Here is a 25,652-nt window from a genome sequence, read left to right on the forward strand (position 1 = left end):
AAACCCGTGTCTCTGATTGCAAGCCCAGGACAGTCTCCACTACACCATGCAGACAGCTCCAAGTCCATGACCCATCGTGCATGACTATGTAAACTTGCATGGATACAAGCAGCTTTTTCTTTCTTTCTTTTTTTTTTTATAAATTATTTTTTAACGTTTATTTATTTTTGAGACAGAGAAAGACAGGGCACGAACAGGAGAGGGGCAGGGAGAGAGGGAGACACAGAATCTGAAACAGGCTCCAGGCTCTGAGCTGTCAGCACAGAGCCCGACGCGGGGCTTGAACTCACGGACCGTGAGATCATGACCTGAGCCGAAGTCGGACACTTAACCGACCAAGCCACCCAGGCGCCCCTACAAACAGCTTTTTCATCCCAGGGGTTGTTCCCTGGAACAAACCCATTGAGGCTATGCAGGGAAGCTGGAAGACTTGGGTCTGCATCACCCTGTGCCAAGCACAAGCTGTGAAAGCACACCACCTGCTGCTCCCAGCCTCAGTTTCCTTATGTGAATAAGGGGGACTTGTTAAGAGCACTAACTTGAGAGACCCTTGGGAGCTAAGTGCCTTAAAACAACAGACAGCACATCAATTTCAGTCAGAAAGCTCCTCAGAGATGAGACAATTTCTCACTTTGCAAATAAGGAGATTGATCATAAACAATGATCTTTAAGGACTAGCCCTGCCAGAGTCACCTTAAATTCATCCCTTCAGAGAGAACATCCAAGGGCCTTGTTGATTCACACAATTAAGAGAGAGGTCAGGGCCACCTTATTCGTTAGGCACAGACAGTATGGAGTCTAGGGCCCAAAAGACTTTCGGGGCCCATTTTTAGCTTCTTTTAACATCAGAAGAAAAAACATGAACTTTTAGGTCAGAAAATTATGTTATTTTCACACCAAGGCAGTTATAGAATATAATTTTTAATACTGTTTATGAAGGAGGGGCCCCACAAAGACAAAAGTGCCTTAGGCCCATAAAAGTCAGACTGCAGGCCTGAGGAAAGCAGCAAGTAATGAAAATACTTTTACTTCCAAGGGAAACATTTCATTCACTTGGATTAAATACTGCTCTGTAGTTCTGCGGCAGCCACGTTCGACTCCCTCGTGTTCTCCTAAAAGTGCAGCAATCTGGCCAAAGTCTTGTCTGCTCGCGCTGTTCCCACTGTCTACATCATCTCTTTGCTCTATACCATCTTCTCCACTAGGCAAATATTCTTTTTTTTTTTTTTATTTTTTTTTTTAAATTTTTTTTTAACGTTTTATTTATTTTTGAGACAGAGAGAGACAGAGCATGAATGGGGGAGGGGCAGAGAGAGAGGGAGACACAGAATCGGAAGCAGGCTCCAGGCTCTGAGCCATCAGCCCAGAGCCCGACGCAGGGCTCGAACTCACGGACCGTGAGATCGTGACCTGAGCTGAAGTCTGACGCTTAACCGACTGAGCCACCCAGGCGCCCCTAGGCAAATATTCTAATGTACACTCACCTTTGTGCCTTTGCTAAAACGCATTGCAGCCCTTGGTCTCTGGGTTTTGACTACTCGCATCACCCTCATCACCCTGTGCTTTGTGTTTTAATCATTCAGTCAGTGAGCCAGCCATATCCAAAGTTTACAGAGTGCCCTGTGCGATGTGGTAAAGCTTAGCGGTAAAGACCGGATTCTGGTCCTAAGTTCGAAACGCAGTTTTGCCTAGTCAGTAAACATACTTTCTTTCTTCCTCTGTAAAATGGGGAAAATGATAGCATTTGCCTCACCAGATTCTTATGAAGATTATTTGAGAATACGCACATGTGTGCACACACATTTGCATACCCAGACTCACTGCCGGGAACATAGTAAGTACTATGTAATGATAGATATTATCATTATTTATTGTTAATTAATAGTAATAGTATTATTATTACCAATTTCTAGGCCCTAAGCATACGAGGAGCCCCTTACGAGGGTCACAATCTGGTGGGAAAATAGGCATATAAAGAAAAAACATTAAGATATATCTTTCTAAGTATTTTGAGAACCCAGACTCTCTCTAGCTGGGGGAAGTTGGGAAGGCCTTTTAAATGGAGACTGCATGCAGGTGGATCTTGGTAGAGGGTGGGTTCTTCAGGCTGATGAGGGGGCAGGGCATCTAGGAAGGTTTGCAGACTTGACTATCTCAAATGGCAAGCTATGTTTGGAGATTGGTGAGAAGTTTGGTTGGGCCAGAGCATAGGCCACTCCAGGGAGAGGAGCCGGAAGGGCAATAGGAGGGGCACAGCTGAGACACTCTTAGGAGTTTGGCCTTTTGCCTATAAGCTTTTGGAAACTGGAGAGTAATATGCTTAAATGGGTACTCTGGGGAGACCACCGGGTACGGATGAAGGGAGGCCTGGAGGGAAGGGTCATCGCAGGGGTAGCAGTCACCAAATTATTGTCAGCATGATCTCAGATCTTGGGACTGGATCTAAGGCAGATGGGGTGTGGAGAGAGAGAAGAAGAGGCCGGAAGTGCAAGACTTGGCAGGGCATGGTGACAGATTGGTTGTAGGAAGACGGGGTGAGGGAAAGATGGAGGCTGACTGATTCTTGGTTCTTAGCCCAGGTGGCAAGATCGATGGTGCCTGGGTAAGTGAAGACTGAAAATGGTGAAGAAGGAGGCATTTGCAGTGCTTCTGGAACACACGTGGAGACATCTGGGAAGCAACTGTAGGCATGAGTCTGTGTTCAGAAGGGAGACCTAGGCTGTGATAAAGGTTTAGAGGATTCAGCAAGCACATAGGTGATAGTCAAAGCCACAAGAGTAGCTGAGAGCACCCAGGTGAGGGTGTCAGCCATGGTTGGATGAGAGACACAGATAGCCTGCAGGGATTCAAACCTGAACAGTTTTGGTGAAGTTGGAAGGAGTCAACGACAGTATATTTTGTTAATTGTTCATGTCAGTTTCATGACAATAGCATCTTTGTGTTCTGCAACAAAGGCATTCAGAGCCACTGGTACCATGTGATATAAACTGGAGCATACTGGGGAAATATTACAAGCAGAGGGGAGTTGAGCATACATGATCCTCCAAGGTTCATTATCTCAGAGAAGGGTGTCAAGGTCAGGTGCACCATACAGAGAAAGCTCCCACTACTTTGAAGTTCTACTTATTTGTAACAGTGGGGAGGGTGTGACCACATAACAGTAGAGGCTTCCTGGTAGAGGAGTGTCCTCATTAGAAAATCTGCCTTGGTCCCTGTCCCAGTGAGCTAACCTTTCTCACTGAGCCATTAAAGGGAGGAAGTGAGCCTCCAGGCCCATTGGATCTGTATCTCCCCACTCAGGTATCCCAAACACCTACAACATTGCTCAGCATATAGAAGTGGTCAAAAATAGTCATGGAATCAATAATCAAGGACTGTCTGGTACAGTCCTTGGTACATAGTGAGTGCTCAAGGAGTGAACTTTCCTTATGTCTTCCAGATGCTTACAGGACTCATTTCTAAAAATTCTAATTTATTTCTCTTAGCCCTCTTCCCTGTCACACATCCTAGTGGGGACTGATCCACTTTAGGGCTTCTAAATACCCTGGGGTTCTTTTTCTGTTTTTCCTCCAATCACATTTGTTGTGCCCTCTGTCCCATCCCTCTATCCCTCCCCTTCCTATTAGATAATAACACTTTAGAACAAGTAGGGACAGTGCCATCAGTTGTCAGCTAAGGAAACTGAGACTCCCAGGGTTTAATGTCTTGCCCAAGACCATAGGGGTGGTAATTTGCAGTGTGGGATGGCCTAAGCCTTAGGACTCCAAGTCTGTGGCTCTGCTGCTGCCTGCTACGGGAAGTACTTGGAGTATGGTTCACAATGGTCCTTGAGCAGATCTTTGGGAGATGATGCTGCATTTCCAGAAAAGCTACACAACCCAGGCTGCTTAGGGTGGAATGGTGGAAAGAATACTGTTAGGAGAGCTGGGTTCCTGGGTCAGCTCGGACACTTAGCGTATGTGTGAACTTGGGCAAATCTCAGCAGTGCCCTGGGCCACAGTTTTCACTTCTGCAAAATGAGAATAATAATTCCTGCCCATTTTACACTATAGAATTTTTGAATCAACAATTGAAAAGTCCATATGCCTAAGAAATGCAAATGTACAAATAAATACATAACTGAGTGAAAAAGTTTAGAGGATTATAAAGTTGTCCATAGTATCAGGTGCCTCTTCTTCTTTTTTTTTTTTTTTTCATTATAAAAATGGTCAATAATGAAAAGAGGACCATTTAGGGTCTCTAAAGATTGAGTCACAGTAGCCATTTATGTATCATGTATTAATTTAGATTCTAAATTAATTTTTCCTAAAAGGCATCAGGCATGTTTGAAGTGTGCTTTATAAACTTTTTTTTTTTATCAGACAGATGAAATTTCTGATAGTTCACTCTGGCAGAAATAACTCATTGTCATTGTCATCACTTTGATAAACAAAGCTTTCAGGTCTTAAAACACCCTGGAAGATAGAACTGATATTTGCCAAGGGATCCTTTGGTCCATGAATCTCACCAACTTGTTCCTTGTGCAGTTAGTTACATGAATGAGAAAAAGAGCCTGGCTCTTGGATCTGGGACATCTGAACTGACTCCTGCCAAGTGGCAGGGACAATTTTAGTGCTGCTGAGAATCTGACTGCTGTTTCCGCCTACTCCCGCCTTCCTCCTTCCTCCTGTCCTTGAGCACGCAGATGCTGCCTGCCTTCTGCTCTCTCCTTTACCAGTTTCTTGTATTTCCATGTCTCCTTGCACCCGTTTTCCTCACTCCATATTCTCACTGTTTGCCTCCTCACCCCTCCCCACTCCCTATGCACAACTATGTATTGCTTGGCTTCTCCAGTAGACCTATGCTATCTTTCCTTAACCCTGTGAATACAGTGGGGCACAGCCTGGGAGTAGCAGGGTGACTTCATTTTCTCTTGACCCTCAAAATGCCACTGATAAGAACCCTCTCCAAATGTGAACACATCTCCACTCTCTCGTCTTTGCTCTGGGTTGCCACATCCTTCTGCTAACCAGGCGTCTGTCTCCAGCTCTGCCCTCTCCAGTCTGCAGAATCACCCCCTTACACTCAGAGTGAACTTTCTAAATATTAAATCTGACCAGGTCAACTTCTAGAATGCTGCAGTAAACTCCAGATAAGATCCATTCTTCTCAACGTCATATTCAAAGTCGTCTCTCACCCGGCCCCTGCGCACTGCTTCTAATTTACTCATCTCTAGCTACACATGTAGCACAGACTTAATGTTGACCTCTGATGGCATTGCTAGTGAATGGATGAGTGAGGGAGTGAGTGAGTGAATGAATGAATGAATGGCAACAGTAGGGTACAATGGGAAGAGCATGGACTTTGGGGTAGACCTGTGTGCAGGTGGCTACCACTTATTCACCTACTGAACAATTAGCCTCCTTCAACCCAACTTTTCTGATTAAATAATAGTAAGTCTTCTGCCCTCCCTCAGGGCTGGGACTACGGAGAGGTGAATAAAGGCTTCACCTTGGACAAAAAATTCAGGGGGTCACCAAAACCTCAGTATTCAAGAAAACATTATTTGCACATAATATTTTTTAAAAATCAAAATTAATGTAAAAGAGCCCCATGATGAACACATTTCAAAACTTAATAAAGACCATTTCTGACCTTGCTCTTACGGCTTGCTCTTCGTTCTGCCCTTCTCACAGGGTTACCGTGAGAACTCAGTGCAGGATGTGAACCACCACCTGGCTTGTACCTGGCCTTTTACTTGTTCTTGAGTTCTCTAACACAGTGATGCCTGAGGGTGGCTCACAGACCCATATCTATCCATAAACCATTGTGGATCTGCAAGGAGTTCAAAGTGTTTTTATATTTTTATAGTAATTGGACAGAGTGATGTTATGTCTGCTCAATCTCTTTACAAGTTTGGGCTTCTATTTTGTATGTCTTCTGTTTCTTTCTTTTCCTTTTTTAGCGATTCATCTTGATTATAGCTTATAAACGTTTTGGGGCATAATCGTTTGGAAATCATTTTACAAAACTAGTCCTTCCTCACAGATGATTCAAATACTGAGCTCAAGTTTGAAACAATTCAAAAGGTCTGTGGCTTTCTACAGTGGATTCACTTGTTACTAACATGGAGTGGACCAAACTGTGGGAGGAGGTGGTCTAGGCAATACTAACTGTAGGAGAGACCCCAATATCTGTGTAGTCTATGCAAATGGCGCCCCCTGGTGTTGTGAGCAAGGCAGCCCAGTGTGCATCCTGCACAGTCCATCAGGAGCCACTCTGAACCCCCTGCTTATGGTTCAGGCTGCATTTCATTTCCCCCTTTTATTCCTCTGCTTGCTGCTGCATTCTGCTAGACAATGTATCCATTCTCATCACTCACCTATTCAAGCAACGAATACTCATGAGCCCTTACTATGGGTGGGGACATTCGCAGATGCTGGGAACATAGTGATGAGAACACCAGACGCGGTACGTACCCTTACTGAGCTTACAGTCTATCGGACAGGCCAGATGAACAATTACACAAGCGAATAATTATATCGACTACAACCTGGTGAAGTAGCATAAAAACTAAACACAGTTTATAATGTGATACATTATAGAGCAAGCCCTACTTAACCAGGGTGTTCAGTGAACCTTTCTCTGAGGACGGGAGCCCCGAAGTATGACAAGGTCTTAACCGTACAGGCAGCAAGCAAGAAGCTTTTATAGGCAGAAGGAATAAAATGCATCAAATCACAGGAGGGAAAGGGCCTGCTGTGCTCCAGGACCTGGAAGGAGAGCAGTGTGATGCTATAGAGACAACATCAGGTGAGGTTGAGAGGTAACGTACCACCTCCCACGGCATCCGGAGGCTGTAGTGAGCTATTTGCACGCCACCCTAAATGCAACGAGAAGCCTGCCCCCCAACTTTCAACTGTGTGTCCTGTCTTTGAAACGTGTATTACTTGGGATAATCAGTGTAGCTAACACAAGCCAGCCTAATCTGTCAAGCCTGCGTTAACTGCTGTGGTAGACGTTGTGTTCAGCCGTGCAGGGCCCTGCCTTCCCTCGCTTCCTTGACTGCTCCTCCCCTCACCCCTACTTGTTTCTGCACCGACTCTGACCCTGGGGAACCAGGCTGGGCAGGGACGATCTGCTTGGATTCAGCGACCGGTCAAGGGAGGAAAGCGTGACCCAAGCTGAACTCCTCAGATTACTTCTCTGAGGTTTAGTCTGACTGGAACCAATAGGAAAGCCTTTTGTGATTGGACACCAACCGTGAGCACATTCTCTGCCTTAAGCAGAAAACTTGTGCACACCGTGGAATCAAAAACAGGCGGAGGTAAAGGAGGGATCGATAGGAAGTCGGGACTGTATACAGTTACAGGCCCCGGGCCCTGACCCTTCTGCACTGCTCTGGTTCCTTTATCAAAGAAACCTAACAAGTCCTTTGTACGTATCATTTTGTCCAGCCTTATGGGAGTGGTTTCTGTGACCTGTAACTACAGACATCACACCTGCAGCCTCCCCGGCTGCCCACCACCTGTAGGGCCTGTCCTTTCCCACATTCCCACATTGCCCGAGACTTCATCTGCCTCAACATATTTTATTTATTTTTTATTTAAAAAAATTTTTTTAAATGTTAATTCCAGTAGAGGTAACGTACGGTGTTAAATTAGTTTCAGGTGCACCATATAGTGATTCAACAATTCTCTATTTTAAATACAGTGAAGGAAAGTCCATGTTTCCTGAAGGGTTTCTGTCGGGAACTTTCTACCACTGGGAGACTGAATTTGACTGTTTCTCAATGCTTTGAGGTGTGCTTTATCATAGGGGAAGTTAGCAAATTTAAAGACCATAAGTCAGTATTCTTCACAGATTCTATGGGGCTCCTAAGAGAGGACATATACATATCACCTCTTCACAGATGCACAAGTGCTCACACACGTAGGTACATACACGTGCAAACTCACACATGCCAGAGTGCGTTCTTAATGGATGTTCAGGTTAGTTTCAGTTGTTGCTTTTATGACCAAGTAAAAGGAATACCGTTTTCTTCAATGTTCCATAAATAAAAGGCCTTTTCTTGGGCTCTGGGTCAATTTCAAGTTCTTCAAAACCATCTGGAGCATGATTTCCTTTCTTCTTAACAATTTCTTTGTGCTATTTTTCTTTAAGCTCAACTGTAGTAGAGGGGAAAAAAAAAAAAAAACCCTCTAGAAACCAAGCCAAAAATCGGTGTGAATCTTGACAGCAGGCTCCAAAATGCCAAATGGGAAAGAAAGAAATGGAAACACTGACTTTTTCCAAAGCCATATAACAATTTATCCATATAACAATGCACCCATCTCAACGCGTGTAAACTTTCAGAGGCTGGCCTGGGCCAGGAGGAGCAGTTTGTCTTGGTGGTTACGCATTGTCATATGCCCATCTATCCATCCACTTCTACTACTCTGAATCTGGTGACCTTTAGGATTCGCTGCAAAATCCAGATGTTCAATCTGGCTTGGAAACCCCCAGAGGACTAACTATGGGTGTATTGCAGAGGTACGTGTAGATATTTTAAGCTGCGAATGATAAGTTAATGAGGTAGGTGGCTTGTTGAAGTCTTGGAAGCAATGATCTACTGCCGGAAACTGGATTTTTCTGTGGTTTTATTCACTTTTAAGAATAACTTCTGTTAGTCCTAGATTTATACTAAATTGCTCATAAAGGCTGCATTATAGCTATGATGATGTGCCATTTAGGAGAACCATTTATACAAAATTTTCAACTTCAAAACATATTAAGTATTCACTAGTTATTTTCATATCAAAATAATTCTGTTAGTACATTTTCCTACTAAACAATTCTAGTAAATATCCAGCTTCTCTTGTTTCTTTAAAAAAGATTCTTTGTGGGCACTTTTATGTCATTAGGAGAAAAAAAATATTTTGAGTAAGGTGGGGAATCCATATATTCTGGAACAGAGGTATCAACTTGTAAGTTTTAATTATGTGGCTATTGCTATGAGAAGGTATGGTGACTGCCTTTGTTACTTTTGATCTTAGGAAAAAATTTTGGAGTTCTGAAGTTTAAAGTGACTCTATGACTGAAATAAAGATTGTGGCTGGCAATCAGTTAAGTGTGACAGATTCTATGATCTGCTCTCGAAGCTGGTAAGCTGGTCCTTGAGAAATACCCCTGGATTCTCTTGATTGTCTGCCTGGTAAGGGACAGGTGAGGGGGCAAGAAGCCTGAACTGGGAACCAGAAATCTGCATTGGAGATTAGGCTCTAGTATTGACCATCCAAGTCATCCTTTGGCAAGTCATTTATTTCTCAAATTTCCAGGTTCCCTGTTTGTAAAATGGGAATAATACTTGCCCAAATTTTCTATGTTGTCATGGGATTTAAATGAGATTCCACATGTGAAAATGCTTCTAATCTATTTTTAAAATCACATGAAGATTACTATCATCCTCTTCATTTTGTCCATAAAATAATGGTGTTCTCTGTGCCTGGAATGTTCTGTCCCTGCATCCTCTCAAGGTATATAGGTTTTGATTCCAGCAAAAGGCAGATTTCACCCCCAATTTGTTAATACAAAGACTATACTGAAGGAATAAATGTGTGGATAGGTTTAAGGGATCAACCAGGAAAGGTGAGAAACCTAGGGAGTGGCAAAAGTGAGAAGCCATTGCTACCTCTAAGGCCAGGGTGACTGTGGCTCGGGTGGGAGGCTCCCGGTTACAGAGCTGGAGCCATGGATGGGCTACCTCATGGGAGCCGCGGTTGTGGAGGGCTACAGTCTCCCCAGGGTGCAAAGGCTCAGGTGCTAAGCAAGGAAAAATCAGAAGAAATGCCTCAACTCTCCCTCCTCCTGCCCCCTGGTGTCTCCCTTGGCCAAATTCCATTGTGAGCCAGTTGAGAAGGGAGTTGGATAGGGAAGAGCCGGTATGGATGGGGGCAGGTGGAGAATCACCAGCTCACTGGCTAATTCCTTCTTGTTACTCAGTTCTCATCTCTTAAGAATGCCTTTTCTTACCACCTGGTCTAAAGGACTTTTTGCCAATCCTTTTCAACTCCGTCACCTTGTTGTACTTTTTTGTAACACCTATTATGACTTGAAATCACTTCACCGTTCATTTGCTTGGTTATTTATTGTTTGCCTCCCCCTACAAGAAGGTCCATTCCATGAGGGAGGGTCCTGGTGGGTTTTGTTCACTGCTCTAAGTCTAGAGCCTGGAACATTATAGATGTTTCCTATATCAATATTACTGAAAAATCATCAATGAATAATGATGGTAGAGTAATGGAGGAAGATGATCCATTGGTCAGAGATGCCATCAAATGAATACATGAGCTGTGACTATATCAACAAAAATCATCTTTGCTCCTTGAAAGGAACTGCCAAATTTTCTAGAGAATTCAGACTGCCCACTCTTGCCAGAGGCTAAGGGATGTTTTTGAATGACTTGCTACAAAGACTAGTTGTCCCCTGATTGTTCTTTGCATGCCGCAACAAAAATAGTGTCTTCGTGACAAAGTGTCAGGAAGAACCAAGACCACTCATTTTCTATTTGCATCTGGAGGTGGAGACTCTACCATTTCCTCTACATATCCCTTATCATTCTGGAAAAAGGGGAGCACGTGTTGCACAGAAGCCCTTGCCCCCAAAGACCTGGATGCATCTTGGCAATGACAACAATACTAGTAATCCCTTATACTTGTATAAAGTGCTTTAAGAATCAAAAAGTACTGTTATAGAGGCTCCTGGGTGACTCAGTTGGTTAAGTGTCCAACTCTTGATATCAGCTCAGGTCATGATCTCACGGTTTGTGTGCTGACAGCACAGAGTCTGCTTGGGATTCTCTCTCTCTCTCTCTCTCTCTCTCTCTCTCTCTCTCTTAAAGTAAATAAATATTTAAAAAATAAAGTCTTTTTAAAACAGTACCATTATAGCCATCATCCATTCATCCTGACACTACCTATGGGAGAAGTATTATTTTCTTGTTTCTTAGGTAAGAAAGTGGAGGCTCAAAGATGTTAGGTAAGTTGCCCTGTAGGAAAAATGGAGTTTGGTCTTGAACTCAGTCCCCTTGGGAGCTGTTTCCTATATCATTATCACTGAAAAGAACATAGATCTCTACTGGCAAAACCTGCCACTGACCAGGAAAATCCATGAATGGAAGACCTGGAAGGGTCTTATCTAGCAACTGGCATGAATTCATTCAGCATCTGTTAGTTGATCAGAGAGCTTGGTCAAGTAACAAAGAATGGATTTTGGACTCAGACTTAAGATCTTACTTTGGAACACATTTGCTTTTTGATTTTTAGGTAAGTCATTTCTCTCTGAGTCATAGTTTTCTCTTCTCTAAGTGGGTTATCCACACATGTCTTCCAAAGTCGTTTGGGAATTAACTTGCCCCAAGTTACACCATTAGCAAAGGGCAAAACCAGAATTTGAATTTAGTCATGGAAACTAATAATAACATTGAAATAATAGCATTGAAAATGAGACTGGACATTCCCCAGTCCTCCAATGTCTTATTTGCCCTCTCAGCCAACCCAGTGATTTGCCCACCCCATTGTTAGAAAAATGAGGGGGAGGGAAAGAGGGAAAAGAGATTTGATGTAATGAGTCCTTGCCCTCCAAGTGGGAGGTGAGTCTGAGCATAAGGAAAGCAAAAGATAGGAGCAGAGGCAGAGCGTTCACCCACATTCATCCTGGTAGAAAATTTAGTTTGAATAATCCAAGACTTGAGACTGTCCCTCCCAAATATAAAAGAATATTCCAAGATCGTTTACATGCCTATCCCATCCCTTTGACCTTTGTTTTTCAGTGGCCTCCCGGGAGGGGGGGGGAGGGGAGGATAGGAATCCTGTGGCTCCTTTTGATGCAGGCCGTGGGGACCCAGATGAAGGTAAGAACAGGCAGCTCTCTTCCTGCTGTTCCTACTGGACAGCAGTAAACAGCCAACTGTCCCCAAGGGATGCAGACCTCACCGCTGACGTGAGCATAAACTGCTAAGGCTGCACCCCGTGATGACAATGGAAGGGAGTCCTTGCCGCTCAGGAGGGCAAGTGGACTTTGCAGTTAATCAAGCAGCCGAGTAGACATCGTAGTTAATCATGTCAGATATTGTGGCATCAGCTCTATTTGAAACAAAAGGAGGGTGGAGGTCACCACTGGTACCAGGTAAGAGGAATGGCAGTTAAAGAGGAATGTTTTATCTATGAATTACTCTTTTAAAAAGACAGGAAAGTATGAGGGCTGTGATGTTAATAGGGTCAAGGTTATTTGAAATGTGCATAGGAGTTATTTTTGTGAAGCACAGCTGGCAGTGTCAGTACCTATATTCACCCTAAGAGAGGTGATTCCACCATTATAGCCTCTGAAATTGAGATCAGCTGTCTTGGAAAGTGGAACACACTTTATCTTCATTCACGTGTCCAGTGGAGCTGGGGGACGGTTAGGGGAACAGGTGGAGTGGATTCAATCACTGGATGGAAGAACATAGATTAGAGTGGCCTCCAAGGCTTGGGTAACCTAAACTGCCTGGGCTTCTCAGTGAGCATATCCATATAAGGAGAACAAGAACTCTAACCCCAGTGCCAGGCACAGAGTAATTGCTCACTTAATGAATGTCTAATAATAACAATACATACAGACTTTTTAAATTAAGTACTTATAAAGCAGTAGGTGTTTTGCTGAGATATTCATACATCATTCAGTCCTCTCCCCAACCAGTGAGCTGTAGAGCAGGGATTCAAAACCTGTCCCCCTAATGTTGGCCTTCACACACAGTATCTCTTGGTCACTGCTCTCCTTTGAGGCTTCACTGGCTAGGTGGTGTTAATCTGGGAAGCTGGCTCACACAGTAGTACTAAGTGCTCTCATGGCTTCACAAGGGTCTGTGCATTTTATGGTGTTCTCAGTGCTTTGATACAAATGTCCAATATGTGAAATGTTTGGGCACTTTGGCAACTTCATGGAGGTTTAGGGAAGCATGGAGGATTTTCTTCAGTAACTAGCCGCTCGTTGGAGATCTGTGCCTTTTGGGTAGGGCCAACCAATTTCACTATCATTTTTGAAAATGTTTTCATGAATCTTCAGGAGAAAGGAGACAGCGTCTTGTTAGGCACTGGAGTGGACTTCTCATTTAATCCTTACAATGACATAGAGAAACACATTGTTATTTAAATTCTTGTAGCAAAGGAAACTAAAGCTCAGAATGGTTTATGCACTTAACAGAGGCCACATAGGGACTAGCAGAATCTGGTTTTAAATATAAGCGTTCATGAGTCCAAAGCCCCCAAATCTAGAAGGTTTGGGGAAAAGTGGGGAAGGTGTTTAGTCCACTGCTTTTAAAACTTGCTCTGGGTTCAGTTAGATGGGGAACACATCTTACTTTACCTTGGTTTTAGAGATTCTCAGTGCACATCAGCTCAGGAATGATGCTCAGAATTCCTACTACAAGGACCATTTGTGTATGGCCAGCACTTCTCAAGGGTATCTGACCACCCAGCCTTTCCCATCACCATTCACTGTTGTTGTTGCTGTGCAGGGACTGGTCTTTATTTCCATGTAATATAGATGAACATTCCATGAACCTTGGACTATAAATTGCAAAATTCTGCTTTATTCTGCTCTTGTGAGAGAATCAGTGCCATAGCAGGGACAGCCAATAATTAATACTCTCTTTGTATATGTGATGTGATGTGATGTGATGTGTGTGTGTGTGTGTGTGTGTGATGTGTCTGTGTGATGTGTCTGTGTGCATAAGAGCCTGAGAGTCTGAGTGCTACCACTATGTCTAATTGGGAATAGGAAGAAGATGAATACAGATAAACAAATGTTTTCCCTACAAGTGGACTCAATGACTGCCCCAACTTTTCTTCTTACCCTTTATTACATGAATATTGCAAATGGGAATGTAATGGGAAATAATGTTATCAGGGATTGGCATGTGTTGCTGGGATTGCTGGGAATTGGGATGGCGGTTGTGGAGGAAGGTAGAAACAGGAATCCACTTCCTGGTATGGACAGATGATGCTAAAGTCTGGGATGTGACAGCTTCTTTTAGGAAAGCTGGCAAAGTGATTAGTACCCAGCTTCTCTGAGGCATTGAATATACACCTCTGACCTACAACTAGGGGTAGAGACAAAGGCTGATAAGAAAATTTTAGGATCTCTTCCAATAGAATTGCAGATTTTGGAGAGTCTGCTGGGGCATAAGTTCTTCTACCTCAGTTCCATATCTCAGATAGATGAGACTGGACTGGATGGTATTTAAGGTTTCTCACAGATTAATGCCTGATGACTTCATGATTTTAACCATCTTTACCAAAGGGTTACTAAAAATTGATCATTACGGAATTGTTCAGACTATTTCTTGGTAAGTAGCCCCCAGTATGGTCTCTCCCAGCTTCTTACTAAAATAATCATGAAGAAGCAGATTTAGAGAAAACCCAAAGCATTAGAAACTGAGATTTATATACAACTTGTTATCTGGATTTTGAATGCCTTGTTACTAAGTAAAATACAAATGGAATAATTTCGGAAAAACAAGATCAATTTGTGTCATGACCTGGTTTAATGTAATGAAACAGTATGATTAAAGAAATAATAGATGTTTTCTTTCTTCCATATCATCCCTTGCAGATTTAAGAACTAGAACCTGTACTCACAAGACTATCAGTGTGCATACTCCCCCGTCCTTCACTTTTTAAACTCTTACGCAAAGACTGTGTGTCTTAAAACTCAAGCAGGAGATGCAGAGGGCAGGGCTTCGGCAGAGTGCATTCTGGAAAGTTTCATTATACAAAGAAAATAGTGAAGCCCAAGTCTGAGGAAGGAAACTTACAGAGCACAGCAAGCTTGGAATGATTGATTTTCACATATTGTTTGGGCTCGTAGCCATGAGAGAACAAAGGCAGGAGAATAGCAGGAAGATTACACACTAGTTAAAAGTTTGGTAGAGGCTGGTCAAGGATCTGGAAGATGTGCTCATTGACTTGCCCTTGCACTTTAGGTTGGAGAAGGGAAATCAATAGTGGAAACACCCTGTCTGAAAATACAGGGAATGATTAGATCTCACCTTTCTAACAGCTATCTTATAAACATTCATTTCTTGAAAGATGGACACTAACAGTAAGAGAGCGGTATGGTGAGCAGTATGGGAAAGAAAATAGCATCCAAATGACACATTTGGCATATCATTGGAGAAAATAAGGAAAGGAAGATACTTCTACAAATCATCCATTCATGATCTCAAGGAAAATTTTGGGTAACAGGTTATATTGAACACAGAATGAAAAAGACATGGTCTATGTAAAATATGAGCAGAGAGCCACCAAGAGAGAACAGGTTGAGGTTAAAAGATTGGAGTGGAGAATTAAAATAGACTTAAATAAATAATATAGACTTTTAAAGACTTTTAAAGGACAGTGGCAGCATTAAATTTTACATTGGAGAAAAGTAGAACTAATGTGTAAAAAAATGTTTCAGTGATATGAATGCCAAATTTGTAAATTTTTTCCAGAATGCAGAGGCAACATACAAAAAAGGCAGTGGGGGGCAGTGGGAAGACTATAAACACTAAAGACAAATATAGATGGCCAATTTCAAATTATTATTTTTTTCTGAATGAAACTCTGGAAAAAGTAGAGAGGACATACAGTTATAATAAAAAAGCATTTTCTGCATATTCCATGGGAAGTCAAAGAAATAACATACATCTAGACATTTGGAAAAAGGCAAACAACTAGGATAAAGATAAAAATCAATTATGATCCAAATAAGAAAAACAGGTTTTCTGCAAAGAAACAAACATTAATTTAGCTCAGTTTCTCATTTGTAACCTTAAATGCCAGTAGAACATAAAGCAGTGTTTTTTCTCTGTCAACGAACAGTTTTTAGACCCAAGAATTTTAGACTCAATTTTGAGAGGGCAATAGAAATATATCTTCTGATAAAAAAGAAGCTCATAAAATATGCTAATGACATATCTACCCTACTTGATAAAATTATTTGCAGACCTATTCCAATTAAACAAGAAGGCAAGAAAAATTAGGAGCTCAAGAGCTCAAGAATGAAGAAGTCACAGCATAAAAAGAGTGAGTCTGCATATAGTCTGGCCTATTTAACAATTCTTTGTCAGCATAAATGCACAATATCGTGTATATGTGTAAAGTTATAAGCAAGATTATAGGGGATATGAACAATATGGCTAATAAAGATAATGTTAAAAATATATACCACATTTACATCCTTACAAACTGAGAATCTAAGATCCTATGCCCATAAAACACGAACACAAATCAATGACACATAAAGTCATATAGACAGTATCAAAATTTTCAAAGAATCAATAGTGTAAGCCTCAGTGTCCTGACCTCTGGCCATGCCATGCTTCTAGAATTTAATAACAAAGAGTTAATTTATGAAAGCACCAGTAAATGAAAAGCAAATTTCCAAACAAACCAGGCTGAGTTTTTCAATCTTGTTTTTCAGCTTAAAGTCTTTGGAAGATGACGCCTCTTGTCTCAGAGATGGGTTGGTGTTGGAAAGCATGTCGCACCGCCAGCTGAAGGAAAGGTCAGTTGTGAAACTTAGAGAAGACTGTGGGTTTTCACCTAACAGCTCTGATTACCAAGCAGCGCCTCACCCTTCAGCTAAAATTGCTTTCTTTTAAGTTTATTCATTTATTTATTTTGAGAGAGAGAGAGAGAGAGTGAGAGAGTGAGTAGCTGAGTCAGGGAGGGGCAGAGAGAGAAGGGAAGAGAGAATCCCAGCCAGGCTCTGCACTGTCAGCACACAGAGCCTGACCCAGGGCTCAATCCCATGAACCCTGAGATCATGACCTGGGCTGGAAATCAAGAGTCAGAGTCTTAACCGACTGAGCCACCCAGGTGCCCGAGCTCAAATTGCTTTTGTAAGAGATGTATAATATTGTATAAACCTGAGACAAATTCGACTTCAAATAAGCCAGAAGTGTCCTATGGAGAATGAAAGTAACAGGAAACACTTGCCAAATTGCCAGCTAACTTATAAACATTCATTTCCTGCCCCCAAAGGGTAAGCCTTGAGTAATAAGGGAAATATGTGTCACCTCCCCTTGGCCTGCCTTTAGCAAACTTATCTGAAGTAGGTATTGTTCTTTGTTTAAGTTGAAAACCCAGTCCCCTGAAGACTGTAAGATCTTCCCAGAGGTTTATGCCATAACTGTGGCTCTTTTCCAAGTCTTACATGGTGGAGATACCCGCAGTGTGGGTCCCAGGCCTGTGGGACCTGACATACCACTGAGGGCCCCTTGGCTGTGCCAGGTGGTTTGGGGTAACTTTGCTTCTTGTCAGTTCAGGTGTCCATCAGCTTTCCTTGGTGGTCTTGATGTGCTGCTCCATAGCTTACAAGCTTAAAGGGAGTAATTCACAGTTTTTCAAAGCAGAAAAGTGGTTTGATTGTTAGGCAGCTCTTGAGTACAGTGTTGAAACATCCCGGCCACTAAAACTTCTAGAGATATTGCTCTGTTGAATCATAATGTGTAGTGATTCGTAGAGTGAAAAAGAATATTTTAAGTTGGGCTTGAATTGCAGTGCAGTTCCTGTTTGCTGGTCCCCTTTGCTAGGATTTGGGTGTTGGAACTCCTGAAGCAGGAAGTGAAAACCACAATTTTTGCCTATGACTGGCTCTAATTGCTCATGTTTTGAAATCATCTCCTAACAGAGACTAAGGAATACAGTAGACATTTAATAGATATTTACTGAAAACAATGGAACCTAAGAGGAAGGTGTGTGGTGACCATACTTACTAAATTTTTCCAGAACCTTCTTCATTTTAAACATTCTGCCTCATTATGCAGAGAGGCATAATTTTGTCTTGATTATCAAGTGAAGAAGTATGGTTTCTTTGGTGTGGGTTTCAGATAGCTAAAGGAAGAGATGCTTTGGACATGCTATCAACCTGTGTGAGCAGCACACATAAAACACTAGCACAGTGACATCATGGAAAGCCTCTCATCTTTGGAATCAGAAATTCCTGGGTTTACACCCCAACTGCACTAGGTATTACTTGCATGACTGTGGGCAAAATCTTTATAATTGTAGTGGGCAGAACTGATGTTCCGATGGCCATGATCATGGAAGACATCTGGGGAGGGGGAAGGGAGAAATATTATAGAGTCATATTTCCTGGGACTGAAAGTCCAAAAGCCCTTGTTCCCCTAATACTGCACACATTGTCTTCATGGTCAGCTCTGTGCCTCCAGCTGTACCTCCATGAGAAAAGCCAGGATGCCTACAGTGGGCTTCCTAAAACAACTGGAAGAGAGAATGGACATCAGTAATGTCTCAATGCCTTTTCCTGGAAAATGTTTACTGTTACTCCTGCTCTTTCAACAAACCCAGGAGGATATTTGCAGGCAGTGTATGTTTCTGAAGTTGTAAAGAAATATTTCACTCAGCATCACGACTCTGTGTCAAGGCTGTAGGTTCATTCCAGTTTGAAAGGAGCAGGAAAGGAGAGAAGGAACAGTTGTTGCATATGGGAAAAGCTTTCATAGGTAAATTCTATGATAATGAAAGCCCAGAGATAGCCTCTGTATTTAAATAAACCAACATTTTTTTTTTCTTTTTCTGGTGGAAATATAATGCATTCTGTCATCAGGGCTGCTCCCTGCCTCACCAAGATGGAATAACAGCATCATAGCTGAATTCCACCTGTACCATTCTCTCACCACAATGTTTGGCCAGTGGCCTAAAATACTTGGCTGCAGATGAGGGAAATTAGAGTGTGAGTAACTGGTGTGATTAACTCACCTCTAAACTTAGGGTAAATGAAACTCCCTTTGGCAGGGGGGAAGGAGAAGGGGTTGTAATAGTTATAGCATGTGTTTTCAGCCCTGAAGAAGAAATTAGCAAATGAACTTGAGCCCAGTGATCAGGGATTCATGAGGAATTAAAAAGTACCAGATTCAATGATGCAGTCTGACCATGTTCAGTATTTAGAGATACACTCCACTGGTCCATAGTGCACCATGGGTCTCTGTTCCACAGTAAAATCCCCTAATGCAGGTGCCAAGCTATCAGTACAATGCATTTGGACTGTTTTCAAAGCAAGTGAATTATCTACTGATTCTTTTGTACCTCAAAACCACCCTCCGAGTCAGGCCGGCATGACATTATTATCCCGATTTGGCAGATAAAGAAACTGAGGATCAAAAAAGATAGACCACTTGCCAATGTCACAGAGCTAGTAAGTGATTGGTTCAGTTCTTAAATCCAGAACAATTTGATACAATCCAAATTTATGGAATCCCGACTATGTTCCAACTTTTTGTCTCTTCTTGTCTCTGTCTTCTTGCTCTTCCTAGCAACCACAAAGTCATATCCTCAGGTCCAACATCAGTGTCACTCTGGGTGCCCATTGGGCTCTCTGGTCACAGTCTTGGCCCTGCATTTCCTCAAGACAGATGCTCATGACTGTCAGTTGCATCTCTGCCAAATCTAGTAAGAGATGTTGGCAAATTCACAAAGATCTTGGAAACCCTTTCCTTTCTGAGGCTTCATGGACCCTCTCTGTTCCAAGTGGGTAAGTGTTCCTCAGCTGTGCACATTGGAATATTCAGTAGTTTGTGTCATGGACCACAGAGCAAGGCCTATGTGGAACACATCTTATATTTACTCATCCAGAATGGAGTCTCAAGTGTAGAAGAGGCTTCTTAGGTGTTGATGAGACTATTTATTATTAGGTAAAATTAAAAGGTTATTATTAATGATGATAATCATCATCATCATCTAATAATGCTAGTAGTGGATGCCGTTTACTGGTGTCACACTGTTTTCCAGATGCTTTTATACAATGAGTTCACTTAATCCTCATAAAATCACTACACAAGATGGAAAACTAACATGGCCTGGGCCTCCTTTCTGAGACTGAGCCCTGGACCTACCCCCAATGATAAAGAAAGACAAGGACAGCCCCATCCAACCTACATGAAACACGAGATATTCATGGACAACAGAAGGACCAGCACCACGGATGAGTGACTCAGCAGGAAGGGGGTTTCACACGTGCTCTTTTTTTTTTTCTCCAGACTACTTACTTCCCACTCCACCAACTCTGAAAGGCAAAATCAGCAGGCAGCCCAGAGAAGCTAGGGGACACCTGGTCAGGGTAGGGCTAGAGGCAGGCCACAGGGCCAATAGCAACAGATACATGACAACTGGACCAATCAGCAGTTGAGCTTTTCCTCTTTAATCACCATCCTCCCTGAGCCCAAGGTGTTGGTTAAATGGTGACAAGTAAATGAGAGAGCCACTGTAAAGGAGCTGAGTCAGCACACAGGTACAAAGGTAGCTCAGGTGACTCCTCTGACGAAGGGGCATTCCTTCATCCTCACCATTTAAACTCCTGTGGACATAACGAACAATCCAGGCTTTTACTCTTTCCCATAAGTTCATATAGCCAGCTGAGATGTCCAGTATATCCACAGGAATATGAGCTCAGAGGGAAAAATAGCAAGATAGCTAAAGAGCAAACAACATTAAAAGGAAGATGGCAACTTGAACAGCTTATACTGAATAAAGGAATATTAATAGACCAGAGGAAAAAAAATAAATGACTCCCTATGTGGAAAGACACTACCTTAAAATCATGAAAGTTGACATCACCAGTAATGGAACAAATTGACTTCATATGAGTCTTGATATGGTACATTGAGAGGAACACAGAACACAGAATCACTTTAGTGGTATTTCTGCAAAAATGCATAACCTGAATCTAATCATGGGGAAACATTGGATAACCCAAACCGAGGGACATTCTGCAAGTTTATGCTTCAAAATGTTGCTCCCATTATATTTAAAAGACTTAGGGATGTTCCAGATTAAAGGAGGATAAAGAGACATAACAACTGAATGCAACTCATTATCTAAAATGTTCTTTTGTTACAAAGGACATTTTGGGAACAACTGGTGAATTCTGAATAATGTCTGTAGATTATATAACAATATTTTACAGTACTTTATCAAGATTAATTACCTGATTTTGATCACTATATGGTGTAAGTGATTGTTCTTGTTTTTAGACATTTAACACTGAAGTCTAGGGATAAAGAGGTACCATGTCCATAATTTACTCTCCAATGATTTAGACCTATATATTTATAAATCTATCTGTAGATTGATAAGTAAATAGATAACTATATATAAAATCAAAGAGAGAGAGAGAGAGGACAGAAAATGTGGTAAAATATTAATATGAAATTGGGGTGAATGGCATATATACATTCTTCGTGTTATTTGTATAAGTTTTCTCCAAGAATTAAATTATGTTAAAATATAAAGTTTAAAAATAAGACTCCCACACACATTTCCTATCCCTTTCCTTGCTTTATATATCTTTTCTGTGCTTTTAACACCTGACATATATTCATTTGACTATTTGTTTATCTGTCTCCCTCCAGTATAATATAATTTCAATGAGACATGTTTTGTCCTAGCCATATTTCCAGCATGGAAAATAGTACCTGGCATGTAATAAGTGTCAATAAAACAAATGAATGTGTAATAGCTATTCAATGAATATTCTCAAAGGAGGATATAGAAGGATATTGGAAAAATGAGGCTAGAACAAGAATTCATAAAGAAGAATTTTAGGAGGTAATGGGTATAAAATATGTTAGTTATAATGTAGTGAAATTTAAAAACATGAAAGAAAAGTGCAAGTTCTGAAAGCTTCTGAACAAAAAAAGATCACCTACAGAAAAATAATAATCTAAGAGACAGAGCAGATTTCTCAAGAGCAACAATAGATGCAAGTACACAATGGAATGAAATTTCAAAAGATTTAAGGAAAAGCACATTGAATCTAAAATTTTATATCCAGCTAAATTCTCACTTAAACTTGAACATTAAAAAAGCTATTCTCAGGAATGTAAGGAATGTCAGGACTAGCAGATATACAAAGACCTTGCAAAATAGAAATTCATGTTATTTATAATAATACGTGGAAAATTCACAAAAATTCAAGTACTATCCATCAGTTAATTTCAGATCATCAGCATCATAGAAACTAAAAAATTTATAACTACTTAAAAGAAAGTTTATCATTCTAAATGTATGATCAATAAACAAGATAGGCTCAAAACAAGTGATCTAATATATAATTCAAGAAGATAGATATAAAGCAAGAAAGTAAACCCTTAGAATGAAGAAAGAAGAAATAATAAGAATTAGAGCAGAAACTAAAGCAGTATAGAATAAAAAAGAAATAAAGAAGATGAACAAAACTGAAATTTTGGTCTTTTCAAAAATTTACAAACTTTAGGCATTTGGCAAGACTAATGAAGACAATTAAAAATGTTTATCAGCATATTAATTATATCTGAATTTTAAATATATAATGTAATTAAAAAATTATCTGCAAAATATTTCAGAAAGTTGAGAAATAACTATGGGCAAAATGGAAAGTGTTTACAGCTTAAAAAAATATCACGGACAACTACAGGCAACAATTTGGAAAGCTTGAGCCAAATGCATAAATTTCAAGAAACATTAAATACCCAAATTGGCACAAAAATAAATAGAAAATATGAATAAATCCTATTATCAAAGAAACAGCTAAACACTTCCACTTCCACCCTGCTTTTACCAGCAGAAAACCCCAGGCCCAGATGACTTTTAAAAAGAATTATATCCATTTTTAAATTAAAAAAAAAATTAAAAGAAAGAAAGGTAATTAACTTACTTCATAAGGCTAGTATATTTGCAATTTCAAAGCCAGATAAGAACAAGAAATGGAAATTATATGGACATTTTGCCTAAAAACATAGATAAAAAGTTCAAATTAGATATTAGCTAATGGAATACTTAATGTATTTTAAGGTAATACATGATAATCAAGGAGAGTTTATCTTAGGAAAGTAGTGCCTAAAAGGAAAATTTAACTCAGAAAAAATATTAGAAAAGTAGAATTAGAAGATAGTCTTTTTGGGTTGATAAAGTCTACATATTAAAGATACCCAGGAAACATATGCATATAGACTTGATCCTTTTATTGTAGAGAATTACACAAGGATATACCCACTGTCACTCTACTGTGTTGTTTAAAATGGTGTTAGAAGTGTTGGCCAATGCAATGAGACAAAAATAAATAATTAAGGAGGAAGAAGAAAGAAAGTTATGAAGATAAAAAGGAAAAGGACAATATATATATTACTGTGAATTACATGATCATCTACACAGAAAGAGTAATAGAATTTTCAAAATATGGTAACAATAGAGTTCCATAAGGTTGTCAGATGCAGACTTTGCTGTATCAATATCAATATCAATATCAATATCAATATCAGATACAGACTATGTAACAATATCATTGTTCTATATTAGTGTATTGGTCAGGGTTCTTTAGAGAAACAGAACCAATAGGGGGTGTGTGTGTGTGTGTGTGTGTGTGTGTGTGTGTGTGTGTGAAAATATACATCTTTCTCTCTGTCTCTCTCTCTCACTGGATAGAAATTTATAGAGCGGGGCCTGGGTGGCTCAGTTGGTTGAGCGTCTGACTTCGGCTCAGGTTGAGCGTCCGACTTCCGCTCAGGTCATGATCTTGCAGTTTGTGAGTTCGAGCCCTGTGTCTGTGCTGACAGCTCAGAGCCTGCTTCCGATTCTGTGTCTCCCTCTCTCTACCCCTTCCCCACTCATGCTCTGTCTCTTTCCGTCTCTCAAAGATAAATAAACGTTAAAAAAATTTTTAAAAAAAGAAATTTATTGAGACAGAGATATGAGATATGTACATATATCTCGATATATGTATTGAGATAAATGGTATCTATCTATATAGACAGAGAGACAGAGACAGAGACAAAGAGAGGCAGAAAGATAAAGACACAGAGAGAGATTTGATAAAGAAACATCTCCACAAACAGGAGTAAGAGGAAGTGGATTGACTAAAGATTGTTCAGTAGATGATATTCAGAAAATTGGCTCACCATATGCAAAAAAAAAAAAAAAAAAAATGTTTGGATCCACACTTTATACTGTATATTTGAGTGGACTCCAGAGGTATAAAAGACCTATATATTAGAGGTAAAGCTATAAAATGAATGGGGGGGAGGGACATGATAATTTATTTAATCATTAGGTGGCGAAGTACTTCTTAAATAAGAACCCCAAAGCACAAACCAGAAGGCAAAAATTGGATTTGACAACATCAAAATTAAAGACCTCTGTTCAATGAACCGCTGTATAGATTATGTTAACATATGGGTGGCAGATTAGGAGAACATATTTGCAACTTCAAAAACCAACAAGGGATTAATCTAGAAAATACAAAGGACTCTTATGAATCAACCAGAAACAAAAATGAACACAGTAGAAAAATAGGCAAAGGTTATGACTCTACAATTCAAAGAAATGAGAGCATGGAAGGATAAAAGCATATGATGAAATTCTCAATCTTGTTAGTGAAAGTGTAATGAGAGAAATGAAAATTAAAGTAATACAGACATACTACTTTATGCCCATCTTAATGAAAATCAGGTACCACCCTGAGTTAACAAATGCCTGTGAAATGGGATCTCTCCTGAACCACTGGTGAGAGTATGGACAATACAACACCCTTCTGGAGATCAGTGTGGCACAGCTGGGTGAGGTAAAGGAATGCATGAACCTTCTAGAACAGGCAATGGCCTGACCTATAGAGATGAATAGGAGTAATGAGTCCATAAGGAAAAACCAGACAGAAGAGCAACCAGATCATTCCATTATTCTATAGCATAACGTTCCCTTTGTGGTAATAAGGTGGACCATCGATGTTGATGTTACCAACACCCACCATACATTCCTACTCAAAACAACAAACAGAATAGCCCAAGATGCTAGGCCTCTCAGCTATGATATGTCCTTCACTCTTCAAGGGTAGCTGAAACCTCTAAACTTTGGAGGTGACATCCTGAGTTAAAAAGAGACCCCAGGTAGCTGTAGTTATTCAAAACATCATGGATCCTTGATATTAAGTACATCATTTACACAAAAACAAAGTGAAAATGTAAGCTTAGATATATCTGAGTCATCATTCTTCCTGATCCTTGACTCTAGACCAGCCTTTGTAACTTTGCCTAACTGACTCTGATCCTGAAATCTGACTACAAGTTATATATCCCAGACAAACTCATACACAAGGTCATGAAAGTCTGGTCATGAGAGACATGAACAAGAATGCTTATAAAGTCATTATTGGTGATTAAGTAGCACTGGAGCCCAGTTGAGGCTCTATCAATGGTGGAATGGATAAGTAAAATAAATGGACTGAGTTTGAATCTTATTTGACAATTAGGAACTCTACAAGCAAAGAAGTAAGAGGAGGTTTTTCCTGATAGAGGAAAGAAGCAACATCTGTATGGGTGTGATGTGTGACAAAAACAAAAAATGAAAAACAAAATTATCTTTTAGGTTCTTCAAACAAGTACAATGGTGAGTAAGTGAGTGACATGGTCAGATCACTACTAGCTATGAGGATAGATTGGAATGACAGGAAGTCAGGAGGCTGGAAGACCAGCAAGGTAGCCGATATAACCCAGAATTGTCTAGTCTTAAACAGGTGGTGGTGGTGGAGACAGAATGGAAAGGATAAATTTGAGAGGAGTTAAGGAAGAAGAATTGACAGGGCTTGGTTGTGAAGGGAATGAGGAAGAAGGGATCAATCTA

The 25,652-nt window shown here is 40.6% G+C and overlaps 1 protein-coding gene across 1 annotated transcript in view; it reads left to right on the forward strand.

The window, feature by feature from the left end:
* Positions 1–16,519: 16,519 nt before the first annotated feature.
* The window catches only part of ITPRID1 (ITPR interacting domain containing 1), a 115,852-nt gene continuing 106,719 nt past the window's right edge, over positions 16,520–25,652 (forward strand). Inside the window, exon 1 of the mRNA XM_049642288.1 lies at positions 16,520–16,545. Coding sequence (XP_049498245.1) covers positions 16,520–16,545 — 26 coding nt within the window. The remainder of the gene's footprint in view (positions 16,546–25,652) is intronic.

The sequence above is a fragment of the Panthera uncia genome, chromosome A2 (genome assembly GCF_023721935.1).
Source record: "Panthera uncia isolate 11264 chromosome A2, Puncia_PCG_1.0, whole genome shotgun sequence".
Taxonomy (NCBI): Eukaryota; Metazoa; Chordata; class Mammalia; order Carnivora; family Felidae; genus Panthera; species Panthera uncia.